This window comes from Lampetra fluviatilis, chromosome 1, assembly GCF_964198595.1.
Source record: "Lampetra fluviatilis chromosome 1, kcLamFluv1.1, whole genome shotgun sequence".
NCBI classification, from domain to species: domain Eukaryota; kingdom Metazoa; phylum Chordata; class Hyperoartia; order Petromyzontiformes; family Petromyzontidae; genus Lampetra; species Lampetra fluviatilis.
Window position 1 is genome coordinate 16,902,876 of NC_136275.1, and position 14,947 is coordinate 16,917,822.

The 14,947-nt window shown below is 45.8% G+C and overlaps 1 protein-coding gene and 1 long non-coding RNA gene across 5 annotated transcripts in view; one reads left to right on the forward strand and one right to left on the reverse strand.

The window, feature by feature from the left end:
• The first annotated feature begins 378 nt into the window (after nt 1-378).
• On the forward strand, nt 379-5,356 carry LOC144933283 (uncharacterized). 3 transcript variants are annotated; one of them, XR_013637008.1, is made up of 4 exons: nt 379-451; nt 2,098-2,280; nt 2,772-2,956; nt 4,445-5,356. It is a non-coding gene; the product is annotated as an uncharacterized LOC144933283 (long non-coding RNA). The 3 variants fall into 3 exon arrangements; XR_013637005.1 differs by having other exon boundaries at nt 397-611; XR_013637004.1 differs by having other exon boundaries at nt 398-946.
• A 1,341-nt stretch (nt 5,357-6,697) lies between these two features.
• Nucleotides 6,698-14,947, reverse strand: part of ANAPC4 (anaphase promoting complex subunit 4) — a 29,477-nt gene continuing 21,227 nt past the window's right edge. For both annotated transcript variants that reach the window (XM_078857899.1, XM_078857891.1), the window contains 10 exons: nt 14,853-14,909; nt 14,622-14,709; nt 13,254-13,351; nt 11,781-11,842; nt 11,612-11,641; nt 11,239-11,346; nt 9,576-9,668; nt 9,305-9,478; nt 8,749-8,872; nt 6,698-8,024 (listed from right to left, as the gene is read on the reverse strand). In XM_078857899.1, the coding sequence (XP_078714025.1) occupies nt 7,806-8,024; nt 8,749-8,872; nt 9,305-9,478; nt 9,576-9,668; nt 11,239-11,346; nt 11,612-11,641; nt 11,781-11,842; nt 13,254-13,351; nt 14,622-14,709; nt 14,853-14,909 (1,053 nt within the window). In that variant the 3' untranslated portion in view covers nt 6,698-7,805. The remainder of the gene's footprint in view (nt 8,025-8,748; nt 8,873-9,304; nt 9,479-9,575; nt 9,669-11,238; nt 11,347-11,611; nt 11,642-11,780; nt 11,843-13,253; nt 13,352-14,621; nt 14,710-14,852; nt 14,910-14,947) is intronic.

The following is a 14,947-nucleotide window of genomic DNA, read 5'->3' on the forward strand; positions in this document are numbered from 1 at the left end:
AGGGGGGTTGTAGGGGGGGTGTATGGGGGGGGGTATGGGGGGGTGTATGGGGGGGGGTGTATGGGGGGGGGGTGTATGGGGGGGGGGTGTATGGGGGGGGGTGTATGGGGGGGGGTGTATGGGGGGGGGGTGTATGGGGGGGGGGTGTATGGGGGGGGGGTGTATGGGGGGGGGGTGTATGGGGGGGGGGTGTATGGGGGGGGGGTGTATGGGGGGGGGGTGTATGGGGGGGGGTGTATGGGGGGGGGGTGTATGGGGGGGGGGTGTATGGGGGGGGGGTGTATGGGGGGGGGTGTATGGGGGGGGGTGTATGGGGGGGGGGTGTATGGGGGGCGTGGTGGGGGGGGTGTTTGGGGTCACGTGCGCTGCCGGTCACGTGCGCGGAAACCCGGTCACGTGCGCGCGATTTCCGTGCAATCGGTGGCGCGTGGGGGGCCGTAGGCGACCAAAGGTGACCGGCGCAGCCCCCCCCCCCGACTCAGCCTCAGGTGGTGGGGGGGCCCCTGGGGGCCCCTTCGTAGGGAGGAGGGTGCTATAACGAGAGCCCCCCCCCTTGATCAAGAAGGTCTTTGTCCTCACTCTTCCACGCTGCTCAGACGTCTCAGACGGAAGTGGGTTACGGGGGTGCCCGCACACTTTGGGTCCCTGCCGGTCGACTTAGCCCGTGATGTTTACGCAGCTATTAGTATTATTATTGTTGTGTTGTTTTAAATCACTGTTGCTGAGCAGCACACAAACAAAAGGATCGTCGGAAACGTCAAGGGGACAGCAACACACGGCACAGTGAACGTGTTAATGTGACAAGTTTTTGGGAAAAGAGAGGATGGGAGGGAATTCTAAAAGTGGAAATGGAAGCGGGATAAAGTGTGGTGGGAGTTGAACTCTGTGTGAGTCGAAACCGTGTCTCGTAGACGCAAGTCCTCCACATGGTGGAGGAATCAACCAGGTACATTCACGGAAACGATAACCACGACAGTAGCTAAATTTAGATTTAAAGCTTTCGTGACTGCAGGGATTCATATTCTTGGTTCTTTCGGTAAAGTCACGTAGAAGGAAAATAATATAAAAATAAAACAATATAAATTCTCACGACGTTTCGACTGCAACACAAGCAATCATCATCAGGTGTGAAATCCACGGCAATAATTTTTTTTTCGAAACGTGAGAATTTTTATTTTATATTTATATTATTGTATTATTTCCCTTCTACGTGACTTCACCGAAAGAACCAAGAACATGACAGTAGCGTTAAGAGTGAACAGTGTGCGCGACTGACTGCCGGTGAGCGAGTGACACTCAATCGGTGCTGGATCAGTCACCCTGTCTGCTCTATTCAGAATGCCTGCACGTGTAGTGAGCTAGGAACTGGGTGCTCCATCTCGGATATGACAGCAGGATTCCAACTTAAGTGAATGTGTGCTTTGTAAAGTGGTAATAATTATTACACAGGCTTTGGCACGGAAAAGATGAGTTGATGCCTGCTTGACCAGATTACTCATACTACCTGTATAGCCATTCCATGACCGGTCAGATATGATTGTTGTGCCAAACTAGCAGATTAATAGGTTTACCATGACTCAATATTGTTACATTTCCAGCCTTACGTGATACAGTTATTAATTACTTTTTTACGTTGAATTGGACCAGGTTATTGTCACCCCAATCATTTTTTTCCAGGCAGTGACGATTGACAGTTAAGTATCTGCGCGTTGAGCAGTTAAATGTGTATCACTTTAAGCGTGTGATATAAATGAGTATGATTTGTACTGTTAACTGCGAAGGAGCGGATCATTTTGTGAGTGGAAAATAATAAGTCATAAATACAAATAATGTGGAAGGCAGAACGGCATTGTGGAATATTAGGTTGACTGGCAGGAGGATAAAAAAAAAACCTGAACGATTGTTTCCATGATTTATTGCAGTCGGGCACGATATAAATACAATGTGAATTCAGTTAGTGATTTCGATATCGCGTGTCCACAAAAATGGTACACCAGACAGAGAACACTTAGCTTTGCTTTAGGTACACACCCAGCACATTCAGGTCCAACATGATTTGACTCGGATCGGCTTGTTGTCTACACAATTCCTGACCAGAGAAAAAAGAACACATGGAAGAAATGGGGGATGAGTTTTGGTGGTCGATGCGCAAGCTTGAGGACCTGGTGGAGTTGTACAAAGGCAGCCCTTGCCTCTACGACACGATGCTGCCGGACTACAACAACAAATGGAAACGACAACAAGCTCTGGAGTTCATGGCGCAATCACTTGGAACTAATAGTAAGGCTGCGTATATAGTCATAATATATATTTTATTAAATGTTATTTAACTGCTGGATGAAAGTCATTCGGCTTAACCGCACTAGTCAGCGCAGGTTGGTGAATACACGACCCAGGGGCCTGAGTACAGAAAAAGTGTGAATCCACCAGGCAGTGATTGTTGGATGTTCCAAATGCACTGGTTTATAGTAATGCTTACCAACAAAGTCAGGTTAAATCATTGACTTGCGAGCTTGGGCAGGACATCGCTAGAAGCATGGTGGCTTGTGCTTCAGGCTTAAGGTTGGAAAGGGAACACGACCGAAAGTACCTCTACTGTGGAAATAAAAACGGTGAAATCAGCCAATGCAGATGTGCTAAATAGATTATATTTCAGAACCATGAGAGATGTTGATGGTTTGGTGAGGCTTTCATTCAGCAGTGGATCGATCGTGGCGAATGATTATTAAAGTTGATCAGCGTATAAATCATCCTTTTGGTTTTTTTTACAGAAATTGAGGTCGCCAGAAAAATCAGAAATCTGCGCACAGTCTATTCAAGAAAGAAAAAAGAGGGCAAAAGCAGACAAAGTGGAGATGGCGGGGGTGATGCTTCAAGGCAGACTTGGTGGCTGTTGCCACATCTGGAATTCTTGGATAACTTTGTTGGCTGTAAGAAGACCATCTCTAATATGAAGGTAAGCACTTTAATCCCGCATGGTGACCACTTATTTTCTACCAGGTGACTTAAATGATCTCCGGATTAAAAAAACTTGCAAAATGCATATATATCCTTTGGTTCTTTGGGTAAAGTCACGTAGGTATAAAATACAATAAATCACGACGTTTCGATTGCAACACAAGCAATCGTCATCAGGTGGGAAAACCACAGCAAGAAAACTAATTTTGCTGTAAAAAAAATTATTGCTGTGGTTTTCCCACCTGATGATGAGTGCTTGTATTCCAATCGAAACGTCGTGATTTATTTTATTTTATACCTACGTGACTTTACCCAAAGAACCAAAGAGTATGGATTCCTGCAGTCACGAAAGCTTCAAATCTAGATTGCATCTATATCATGTTCTCTGCTGCAAGAGAACACATTTTCATCTTAATCGGTTTAAGCCTGCCAACCTGTAGATTCCATTACCTCTTGTTTTCTAGCTTGATGTCAGTTATAATGTCATTGTATGAGCCCTTGACATTTATGTATACATGCCCTTGCCGAGGCTCAGTGTAGTACACGAGCCAAGACAATCCACGGTTTTGTCAGGAACAAGAGCGATCGGTTTGGTGTAGACAGGGGTTTGTAGTCATTTCCAAAATCACTTTTAACTCTTGGTTGTGCAATTATGGAGTTGACAGTTCAAAATATACGTATGCTTTGTCAATCCCGGACCCCCATAAGGTTTCAACGGGTATTTGTGCATAAAAGGGGTAATTGACCACAACCAAACATGGCATTGCCTGGCAGCATCTTTGGTTTAGGGCAGGGAACTTTTCATTATGGAGAGCCAAATATAAATTTCTCATACATGTTGTTGGGTTATGCATTATTTAACAAAAAACACTGGTTGAAAGACAGGTACAGTATTTGACTTAGAAAATTACAAAGAGTGTTTGCAAGCACACAGTGCAGTTAAGACGCTTGTAGTGGTGGATAAATAGTTTGCTGTGCATTTTGAAATGGTAAGTTTCATTTGTATGTATGTATGTTTAACTTCTTTCTCAGTGTACGCTAATCGAGCCTTATAAGATGAAGTCGTAGATTCCTCATTTCTGGTGTAGGGAGGTTCAAAGTTCCGGAGAGACTGCACATACGGAAACTCTTCCGTCATATGCGGACATTGAACCCTATATCTTTGCAGGTGAAATTTATAGTCTTTCAACAACTATGAGGCATTGCAAAAATCTACTGCACATCAACTGAAGCCATTTCATGGCATACGAATATAGATATACGTGTAACTTGCTATCCATCCAACCATACACAATAGATTAGACCATTGCCTGTGGGAGGATGAATAGGCAAACATTTCCATCCAGGGCACCATTCGTTGGTTGAAATTCCAGCATGATGTGACAGTTGTAAATGTGTAGCTACTTCTCCAGTGTGCTAGCCATCATAGAATTATGAAAAAATATACTTAGTTTAATACTTTAATGGATTACATGTTTATGTACAGATGGAATATGTCGACAACGAGAGCAGTCAAGATGTGGAACAGAGGTCTGATCAAGATGAAGCTGAACTACCAACCAAAACTAGAAACACCACAGAGATTCCAAACAGCCTAACTTCAACCCCTGAATTTACATTTCATAGGCCACAAGGCCCAAAGCAATGGCCCAAAGTTAAAGAGAACAAACTTGGAGAAACAGACAGTCAGATAATGGAATTGGCCATTAAAAGTATGGATACATACTTCGCAAGGCCATTTAAGGAGGATGAATTTGATGTGTTTGGCCAATTTATTGCCAATGAGCTACGTTCCCTTCCATTAATTGAAAGTCGGCGTTTAAAATATAACATTCTTGCTGCTGTTCAGGAGGCACACTCGCCACATCAATGTTCGTACACATCACACACAGAGCACATTGCCACCACAGCATTCCCCATACATTCCATGCAGAGTGCACCACCAACACAACCCTTACAAAAGTCCCCAAGACAACTTCCGTGAACCAGTTACCATCCTACTGTTCCTCAAAGTATACACGTTTAATGGTTGTTACCCATTATGCATTTTTTTTGCGTTCATCCTATTTTAAATGTATGAAAATACTGTTTAGTTGCTGTGCTTAATTTTTTTTGCATCATCACCCGTGTCATGCTGGGTGTGGCTTGTAGGGTTTCCCACCTTCAGGAGGCAGCATGTCAGAGCAGCCATTTTTTATTGGCCTGAGTAATGAACCACAATAAAGGAGGTGATTTCACACACGCCATATATAAATATCGTCCATATATATAGAACACAATAATCTTCGATTCTTTAGGTAAAGTCACGTAGATTGGAAAAATAAAAACATGACGTTTCGGTCGCAACACAAGCGTCCGTCATCAGGTGAGAAAGAATGATCTGCTGTTGTGGCTTTATATAAGCACGGGAGAGGGGGGGGGGGTAGAGTCGCGGCTGCAAGAGTTCACGGGAGTGGGGGGAGGGTTTGTGGCGTGCAGGGACGGGTGGGGGCTGGAGAAATTGGCATGTCAATGAGCTTGAATTAGTAAACGAAAACGGCACAGGTGGGTGAGTCAAAATCACAGCAGTTAAAACTTGACTTGGTTTATCACGTCCTTCCAATGATTGCTCAATCTAAATCCATCTTCTCAATTAAAGTTTTGTCTGTGTATATCTGGATTGCTTGGCTTCCTGGATGTTTTGCTCGAGAAGAGACCTGATGGCTCGTTGGGACTGTCTATAGGAAAGCCACCCACACGGATTCCTATCTAAAGCCCGACTCCCACCACCATCCAGCCCATAATTCCCTCAGCAAAACACTGCACCATAGGGCTCCTTGCATCTCCAACCAGCACCACCTAGCCAGTGAGCTTGAGCACGTACGCCAGGCTCTCATGAGGAATGGATATTCTGACCGCACAATCCGCAAAGCTGCATCCCCAACCATGGGTAGAGAAGCATCTGAGGACCCAATCAAAACCATCACCTTGCCATACATAGCAGGGGTCACCAAAAGGAATTCCAAAATCTTGAACAAACACAAGATCCAAGTTCGGTTCAATACGGTACATAAAATCCGTGATTTGATCCCATCGGTGAAGTATGCGATTCCGGACATGCACTGTCCTGGTGTCGAAAAACTGAGTTGTGTCTGCAGCAGCAGTTACATTGGTGAAACGAAGCGACATGTCTCAGACTGGGTTCGCGAACACAAAGCGGATTTGAAACACGGTAGAACCAACACCTCGGCGGTGGCGGATCATTGTTTCAACATTGTGGGCACACATGGCATTGTTTTCTCCGAGACCAAGGTGCTCTGCAAACCCTCGGGCTACCATCAAAAACTTTAATCGAGAAGATGGATTTAGATTGAGCAATCATTGGAAGGACGTGATAAACCACGTCAAGTTTTAACTGCTGTGATTTTCCCTCACCCACCTGTGCTGTTTTCGTTCACTAATTCAAGCTCATTGACATGCCAATTTCTCCAGCCCCCCACCTGTCCCTGCACGCTACAAACCCCCCCCCCCCTGAACTCCTGCAGCCACGACTCCACAAACCCCCCCCCCCTGCCGGTATAAAGCCACAGCACAAGATCATTCTTTCTCACCTGATGACGGACGCTTTGTGTTGCGACCAAAACGTCGTGTTCTTTTATTATTTTCCTATCAACGTGACTTTACCGAAAGAACCAGAGTATGGATTCCTGCAGTCACAAAAGCTTCAAATCAAGATAAAACACAATTAACTCACTTGCTGATTTGGTGTTTTATTGCAATAAAATCTGACCAAAAAAATTGTGCTTTGTGAGTGTGAAAACAAATTAAGGTGGCAATAATGAAGCAAGTGTTGTGATGGCAACCGAGAACCTTTGACAGCATCGCATCCCATACAAACTGAAAACGAATTTCTTTATAACTGCTTTTTGTGTTGAGTTGTCCTTCCCCTGCACCTCCGATTAGCATGGTTGGCTACAATTTCTGACTTTAACATCCTGCTAATTCTCTCACATTAACACAGCTTATTCAATGCTAAATTCTTCTGTTGATATTTAAACTCCTTTGTCAAGGCGCTCTTCTCCTCCCACCCAGCTTAAATACGTTGCCAAGGTTAGCAGTGTTCATTGGAGCGCTATCTTTCAGACAGCTCTGTCTTCAACCTGAGGACGGCTGCTTGTGTTGTGGCCAAAACGCCATGAGAATTTTATTTTATTGTTTTATTTTTATTACTTTATTATTTCCCTTCTACGTGACTTTACCGAAAGAACCAAGAAGATGGTTGGCTACGTCGGGTGCGAAAGAAGTTTCACATATATCAGCTGAAATTGCAGTGCCCTCGCATGTGCTGCTCTGGTAAAGTAGATCTGTTATAATCCGTTATCTATTACTATCTTAAAAATGTTTTTTGTGAAGACAAATATGGGAAAGAGGAATATTGTCAACTTATTTATTTCATTAATTGCATTCTCCATGATGCTTTTGATTATTTTATGTGAACGACTGCAGTACAGCTTTTAGACGAGTAAAATCCTAAAATATATCCAGCCTGCAATGTTAATTATGTATTTTCATATTTAAGTTAATACCAACTTTGAAACAAGATATATTTGAATATTTATACATTTATTGGGGTCCTTTTCGGAAACAAACAGTTACACAGAAATCCAGGGATATATTTTCATGAAATCAAACACATTAATGGCAAGCTCGTGCTCATTTTGTATAAGCAAAAACCAAAAGTAATCATTTGCGTGAGCCCCAAATAGTTTTTTCACACGTCCCAGCACGAACCACCACTGTTAAACGGTGCTGAACGCTTCACCTCGACACTGCCGCTGTGATTTGGCAGCAGGGGCCAACAACGATCTTTAACGGTTGTCGGCACCGGATGTGCTCTGCCCGGCCCCATCGCAAAGCTCGGAGATGTCTAGTGACACAGAGACGTCGCCCTCGTCCGGCACGCGCTCGAGTGTTTTGTCGCTCGACTCCTCCAGCGCATCGATGCTCTCGTCTGCGGCCTCCTCGGCCTCCCCCTCCTCCTCCACGTCCATCTCGAACATGCGCACGTGGCGGAGGTTACTGCTCAGCTGCGAGCCACACAAAAGCAGACTCAACATTTCCTCACCAAACCTTCGATACCCAAAATGGTTCAAAAAGGACTCTGAACGGTAAAGTAGACTGTGAAGATAGACAAATATCAATGCACCCGGGGCTTCATTTCTCACTGAATATATTCCAAGTTGGCTGGTAGACTGGAGGGTGTTCCGGAATAGTTGAAATAGCCAAAGCGAGAAATAAGATGGATGTGCCGCGCTAGGTGCGGAAATATTTTACAGGTTGCTTATCTGGGCAGACCTGGCTCGAATTATGCCAAGTACACAAAAATCTCTTATTCATCAAAAGTTTGTTATTTTAAATTCTCATATCAAGTCTAATATTTTCGACAAATGGCAATGTTTCATACTTCTCGTGTTTTGCGTTTGTGGTTTTATCCTCAAAAGTATACTTCACGGCAATTTGAACAATCGCGCAGGCAAATCACGACACACAAAAAGAACAATAGCTGACATTTCTTACGATGGTTATGTCACTGCCACATCTGATACATTTTAGCAGTGTTTAAAACACACAGATTCGTGGACTTTGAAACTACAATGACACATTTTAAAAATACTTCCAGCAAGGGCGCCATCGTTTCAGTCCAGGACAATTAGACCATATCCATGAATCCCCAAATCATAACCCGACGCACGTGCCGCCTTCCCCCCCCCATCTCCCCTCGAGGAAAGGAACCCTCTAGCCTGCACCCACCACGCAGGAAACGTTGCGGATGCCGTTGACTGAGACGAACCGTGCCTTCATGTTCTCCATCCTCCTCCACTGGTCCACCAAGGTCACCACGTGCACCGGGATACTGCTCTTCTGCTCCTCCAAACTGCAGCAGCATGGCATTGGCAACATTACCCCCGTCAAAAACACAATCTGGACAGTTACACTAGGTGACATGCTACGTTCAAAACAAGAAATTATTGTCCTGGCTATGTAGCAACCCAAGAATTCCAATCTTTTGGAAAGTAAAACATATTTCGGGTTATGTGAAAAGTGAGGACTTGGGCAAGACATGCCAAGAGGGGATGACGGCCGGTGTTGAGACTTATGATGTAGTGGCAACAAAAGGCAAGTATGCGCTGGAGAGGACAACTACCAAGGAGATAGAGCGATCAAATTAGCTCGCATGCACGAGCGAGATCAATTGTTGCATCACAGAACCAAAATGGAAACAGCTTAGGTAGATCTTCATCTATCAGTGGATAGATCATGGCTGATGAAGGCAAGAGCCGGACTTGCACGTTGCACAACCACTCGCCTCGTTTTAAAGCTGCAAGATTGCAGCGACAGCTGCTGCTCCTGGTCCCTGTACACCGAAGCGAACGGGACCTGAGCCAGCAGCGGTCCTTTCTCCTCTCCACCGTCTTCCTCCAGCAGCAGCACACTCAGTGTCTGCCCATCATAGAACTTGGCGTCCACCACCCTGTGTTTACTGCAACAGAGGAAGAACACAGCCGTGGCATGCGGTGAAGCTCTAGCGAAACTGCCAAGTGTGGCACAGAACACGTGAGTTGGGGGAGGGGTGTCACCTCTTTGTGTCTTCCATTCTGTCGCTACGTTTCCGCTTCATTCGGCCCCAGAACTCTAACGCAACCAGCTGAAGGGAGCCAGGAATTTCATTCCTGGGAAAAAAAATGCATCGTTTCTGTCAGCTGATAACATTAAATGTGCAGTTATTTTCGTGAATGCAAGCAGTAGTAATAGTCCCAATTAACCTTGTTCTACAGTGTAATAAGTTAAACATCTTTTCAATGAGAGTACACAGATGAATACCCTCACGTTACTACGGTTAATGCCTAAAAATATCTTCTTCCTCCAACTTACGATCCCTAGCAGACTGTGGGGTTGGGGTCTGCGCCTACGTTGGTCTTTGTGTGTGTGTAGCGCTGTCCGGAAAAACAACCCCCTACCTCCTCGTTGGCGCCAGACAGTAACGCTGTGGTGAGCAGTGCCATGGGGGGAGGGACAATTTCGATTGGCCATTCGCCTCATGGTGTTTGTAGCCACCACAGCGGCCAAATGGGGGCTCATTACCACAAAACCACGTGAAAAATATTCAGCTAAGCTTGTGTCGGAGGGCCCGAGGGAACGGGTCTATGACATCTCCTGGCCAAACCCCATTTGGCGGAGCCAGGAGACTGAATCCTTACCCTTGGGGTTCCTCAGAAACAACAAAAATCCACTGCGGGTGGTCACATGGAATGTTCGAACGCTCGCTGTGGAGTAGAGGCTGCCACTTCTCTGTCAGGATCTGGACTGGTACACCTGGATCTCTGCGGTATTCAGGAGGTCTGGTGGACTGGCTCTGGCTTCTGACACCATGAGGGGTGGACAGTCCTCTACTCGTGGCAGGAGACAGCCAAACAACAAGGAGTGGCTCTTCAGAACAAGGGGGTGTGGGAGCGTGACGGTGAGGTGTGGGAAGCTGGAAGCCCCAGGCTACTTTGGGCTCGTGTTCCCATCAACCAAAGACAAGGAGTGATGGTCGTGGTTATTTATGCCCCCACCAAAGATGAACATCAGTGGAGGGATGCAGGCAAGGCCGCTGAGTCAGATGCTTTCTATAACCTACTGTCACAGGTGCTAGCTAAAGTGGCCCTTCGGGATAGAGTCATCTTGTTGGGTGACTTTAATGCCCAAGTTGGTCATGATGCTGGCACCGAGTCTTGAGTGATTGGAAAGCATGGGCCAGATCGGCTCAATAACAACAGTAGGAGGCTAGACTTTTGTGCAGCCCATGGGCTTGTAATTACCAACACGCTGTTCCGGCATCGGCGCATCCACACAACATCATGGATGCATGCCGGGTCCAAGCAAGAACATCTGCTGGACTACAGTGATGGAACAGTGGATGCGGGCCCATGTCCTTGATACCAGGACCTACTGTGGAGCAGATCTGCCCACTGACCATCGGCTTGTCACCTGTAAGATACACCTGCCATTCTTCCACTCCGGTGGTGGGTGTACACCCAGGACCCCATTCAAATCCAGTGGCCTGGTCTCAGCTAGCTGATGAAAGTTGCAAGCGAGAATTTCATCATCGCTTGCAGCTGGTGTTGCCATCGTCCCCAACTCCTTCCGATGCCGAGGGGAAATGGGCGAGGTTTAGGATTGTGGCTCATGCAGTTGCAATGGTTGCTTTGGGTATGAGTTTGTGTTTTTGTGTTCCACGTGGCCACTCTTAAAGGTTACCGGGCACGTGTGGAGTCTGTGGTGGTCCGCATGAGGATGAGGGATGAGGTGGGAACGGCACCCACAGAGTAGACCGCGTACTGCTGAGAGGCATCTTCGTCGCTCCAGCTGTGTCACGGTATCGCATGTGACCCCCGACCGATCGTCACACACACACGCGTACACACACACACATGCACCCGCACGACACCACAGCGCTATCTCGTCAGCATTATCTGTGACTACAAGACAGGAAGAGATATAATTTCACTAACATTTACTCAGCTATATTTGTTCGCACCTCCGAGTCATGCTCATTTGTGTCCGTGCAATATTGTGTGCATTATAAATTGTAATGTGCTGCTGTGTTCTACACATTGATGCATTTACTCACAAAGACAAGCAGAATGACCTTGTGTCCTCTCTGTAAAACATGTAATCAGGCAGCCATATTCAACCGAAAAGTAATTCAAATGCATAATTACTCGCTTTTTCACATCAGTTGCTGTTAATTCGTTTTAGTATCCACTTGATGTCGGTGGAATTCACAAGCATGCTCCCACCTGGCCGGGTGTCTGAACAGGACTCCCTCGACGCACTCACACAAGGAGCCGCTGATCACCTCCTGCAAGGAACAGCATTGCCGCTGGGTTGTCAAAACTCATAATATAGCAATTAACAATGTATATAATCTTGATTTGAAGCTTTCGTGACTGCAGGAATCCATACTCTTTGGCTCTTTTGGTAAAGTTACGTAGGTATAAAATAAAATAAATCACAACGTTTCGGGCGCAACACACTACACCATAGGTGCCGTTGCATCTCCGACCAGCACCACCTAGCCAGTGAGTTGGAGCACGTATACCAAGCTCTCATGATGAACGGATACTTGGACCATACAATCCGCAAAGCTGTCTCTACAGCTATGGGGAGACAATCTTCTGAGGATCCAACCAAAACCATCACTTTACCATACATAGCAGGAGTTACCAAAAAGATTTCCAAAATCTTATGCAAACACAAGATCCAGGTTCGTTTCAACACAGTACACAAAATCTGGGATTTAATCCCATCTGTAAAGGATGTGATTCCTGACATGCAATACCCTGGTGTCTACAAACTGAGTTGTGGTTGTGGCAGCAATTACATTGGGGAAACGAAACGACATGTCTCGGACCGCGTTCGTGAACACAAGGCAGATCTGAAACACGGTAGAACCAATACCTCTGCAGTTGCTGATCATTGTTTTAACGCTGTGGGCTCACACGAAATAGATGTTCATGAAGCCATCCAGATATATAAACACAGACACAACTTCAACCGAAAAGATGGGTACAAACTGAGCAATCATTGGAAGGACGTTATTAACCAGGTAAAGTCTTAACTGACTGTGATATGTTTCCATCCTACCTGCCTATGTCAGCTGTTATTTCCGACTCTGTCTCTGTCTCTCTCTATGCCTCTCTCTTAGATCTCTCATGCTCACATGTCCTTTGCATTGCACTCTCATGCCTTTGAATTGCACTCTCATGCTCACATGTCCTTTGGATTGCGCCACTCTTCGTTCTTACATTAACATGCTAATCTCTCACATTAACATAGCCACTTCCGTGCCTTCGTCGAGGAGGCCAATCTCCGTTCTTAGTTACATGCTAATTTCTGACATTAACATCACTAGCCCCGCCCACTTCTTTATGACCCTTAGGCTACACCCATTTAAAACCTTTTTAAAACAGTCTGCCTCAGCACCAGATCATGCTTTCCCACCTGATGACGGACGCTTGTGTTGCGCCCGAAACGTCGTGATTTATTTTATTTTATACCTACGTGACTTTACCGAAATAACCAAAGAGAATGTATATAATGAATGCAACAACACAAAATCCAATGAGATGGGTAGGAACTGCACACGGTGTTCATTTCCTTGCTGAAATTATCATTTCAATTACACTGCGATTGCAAATTTATTACAAATGACAAAAGCACAATTGGAATTGACTCCAGGTGTGGCACGGAGCGGTCCGCTGGCCACTCACAGCTGGCTGCTGCAGACACTGCTGCACGTTCTCATCCATGAGCGTGCGCATCTGGCACAGCGACCGCGTTGGGAAGTTAGTGTAGAGCAGCGGGCTGTCTGCAAGCGGAAAATGAAAAAAAATCTCCAGTGTGCAACTGTGGTAAACCCAAAACAGACCATGGAACATGTGTAGCGTCGGGAATACATAGCACACACCGCCCTGTATATACTTACCTGTAGTTGCGGCCACGAGTCTATAGGGGGTGCCACCCTGAGCTAGAGCTAAAGAGAGAGAGCCGGACCGTTGAGAGGCCGAGTTCCCCCCCCCCGACCCCAGCTGAGGGGTTGGGGAGTTATTCCAGAGCCCCCTGGAAGGTTCCAGAAAGGGAGCGGTACCGGGGGCAGAGAGTCCCCGAGGGGTGTATAAAAGACGGACCTCAGGACGGCTTGGGGGAGTGCTCTAAAGATGAAGACAGAAGGCCAGCTAGGCTAGGACCCTGGGACCCGTAGTCCTTTTAAGGGCCGGGGCCGAGCGCGTATCCAGTGGTCGGACCCGCACCGTGGCTGGGCCGGGTCAGTTAGCCTTCCCTAGGTCACCCTGAGCTGGGGGACTCAGAGCCCGTAGCCCCAGTGATAGGGCACGACAGCCCGGATGCCATACCTCCCCAGGTAGTGGGAGTAAAGGGGGCTTCCTGTTAAGATTTACAATAAACCGTGTTGCCTCTAAAGACTCCGTGGAACCCACTACACATGTATCGACTCAATGCCTAATTCACAAATACAAAGGGAGGCATCATAGCGATACACTCTGCTACTTATGATGCAATTATCTGGACCAACCACCTCAATGTAAAATTATAGTTGTTGTTCTACATGGAATACAAAGAATGAGAAAGAATTTACTATAAATAATGGTCGAATGGTAGAGGACCAGTGGCATTGTGTGGGTGGCATGGGCCCTACGTAATTAATGAATGAAATAAGCGCCCCCCTCTACCCTTCTCTTTCATAACCTGGCAGCTGGGCCTCTTCTGGCCCATAGGCCCCGGTACAATTGCACCACATGCACATTTGACAGCTATGCTACTGTGAAGGACATTGGCAATGTGCCAGGAAGCATTTATGCTTCTGAACCAATGACTCCAGTTGCATTAACAAAGTTTCTGCAAAAATATGAATATATTTTACCAAAAGAACCAACAAGACATTTTATGTTATGGTGCTACGTGTTAAGCGACTGAAAACCACAACACAGTGACTGCATCTCAATCGGTGCAATATCAATTCAGGTTATTATGAATGACAGTCGAGGAATTATGACTTTCATTATCAAGTTTATAATTTTAATTAATACAAGAGGTGGCATGTGTGCGTATTGGGGTCGCACCTTTAAGGTGAACGCTTTTCTCGACAAAGTTAACCCACGAATTGTGCTTCATATCTTGCGGTGTCAGCAGCAGCTCATCTTTTAAATACTACATTTATTCGACACAAAAAACACAAGTTGTGGTATTAACAGCAACACAAATAATGCATAAGATGTTTTGACCAAATACACATGAACACCATTGTTTGAATGCATAGTTTGCACATTTGTATAAAATGGGTTGCAGGTTACCTGCCCCACACGATCAACGTTGAAGTATTTTCCTTTTTTTTCAAACAGCGTTGGTTCCTTGTGAAAGAAAATATAAAAAAAAACATACTAATGCA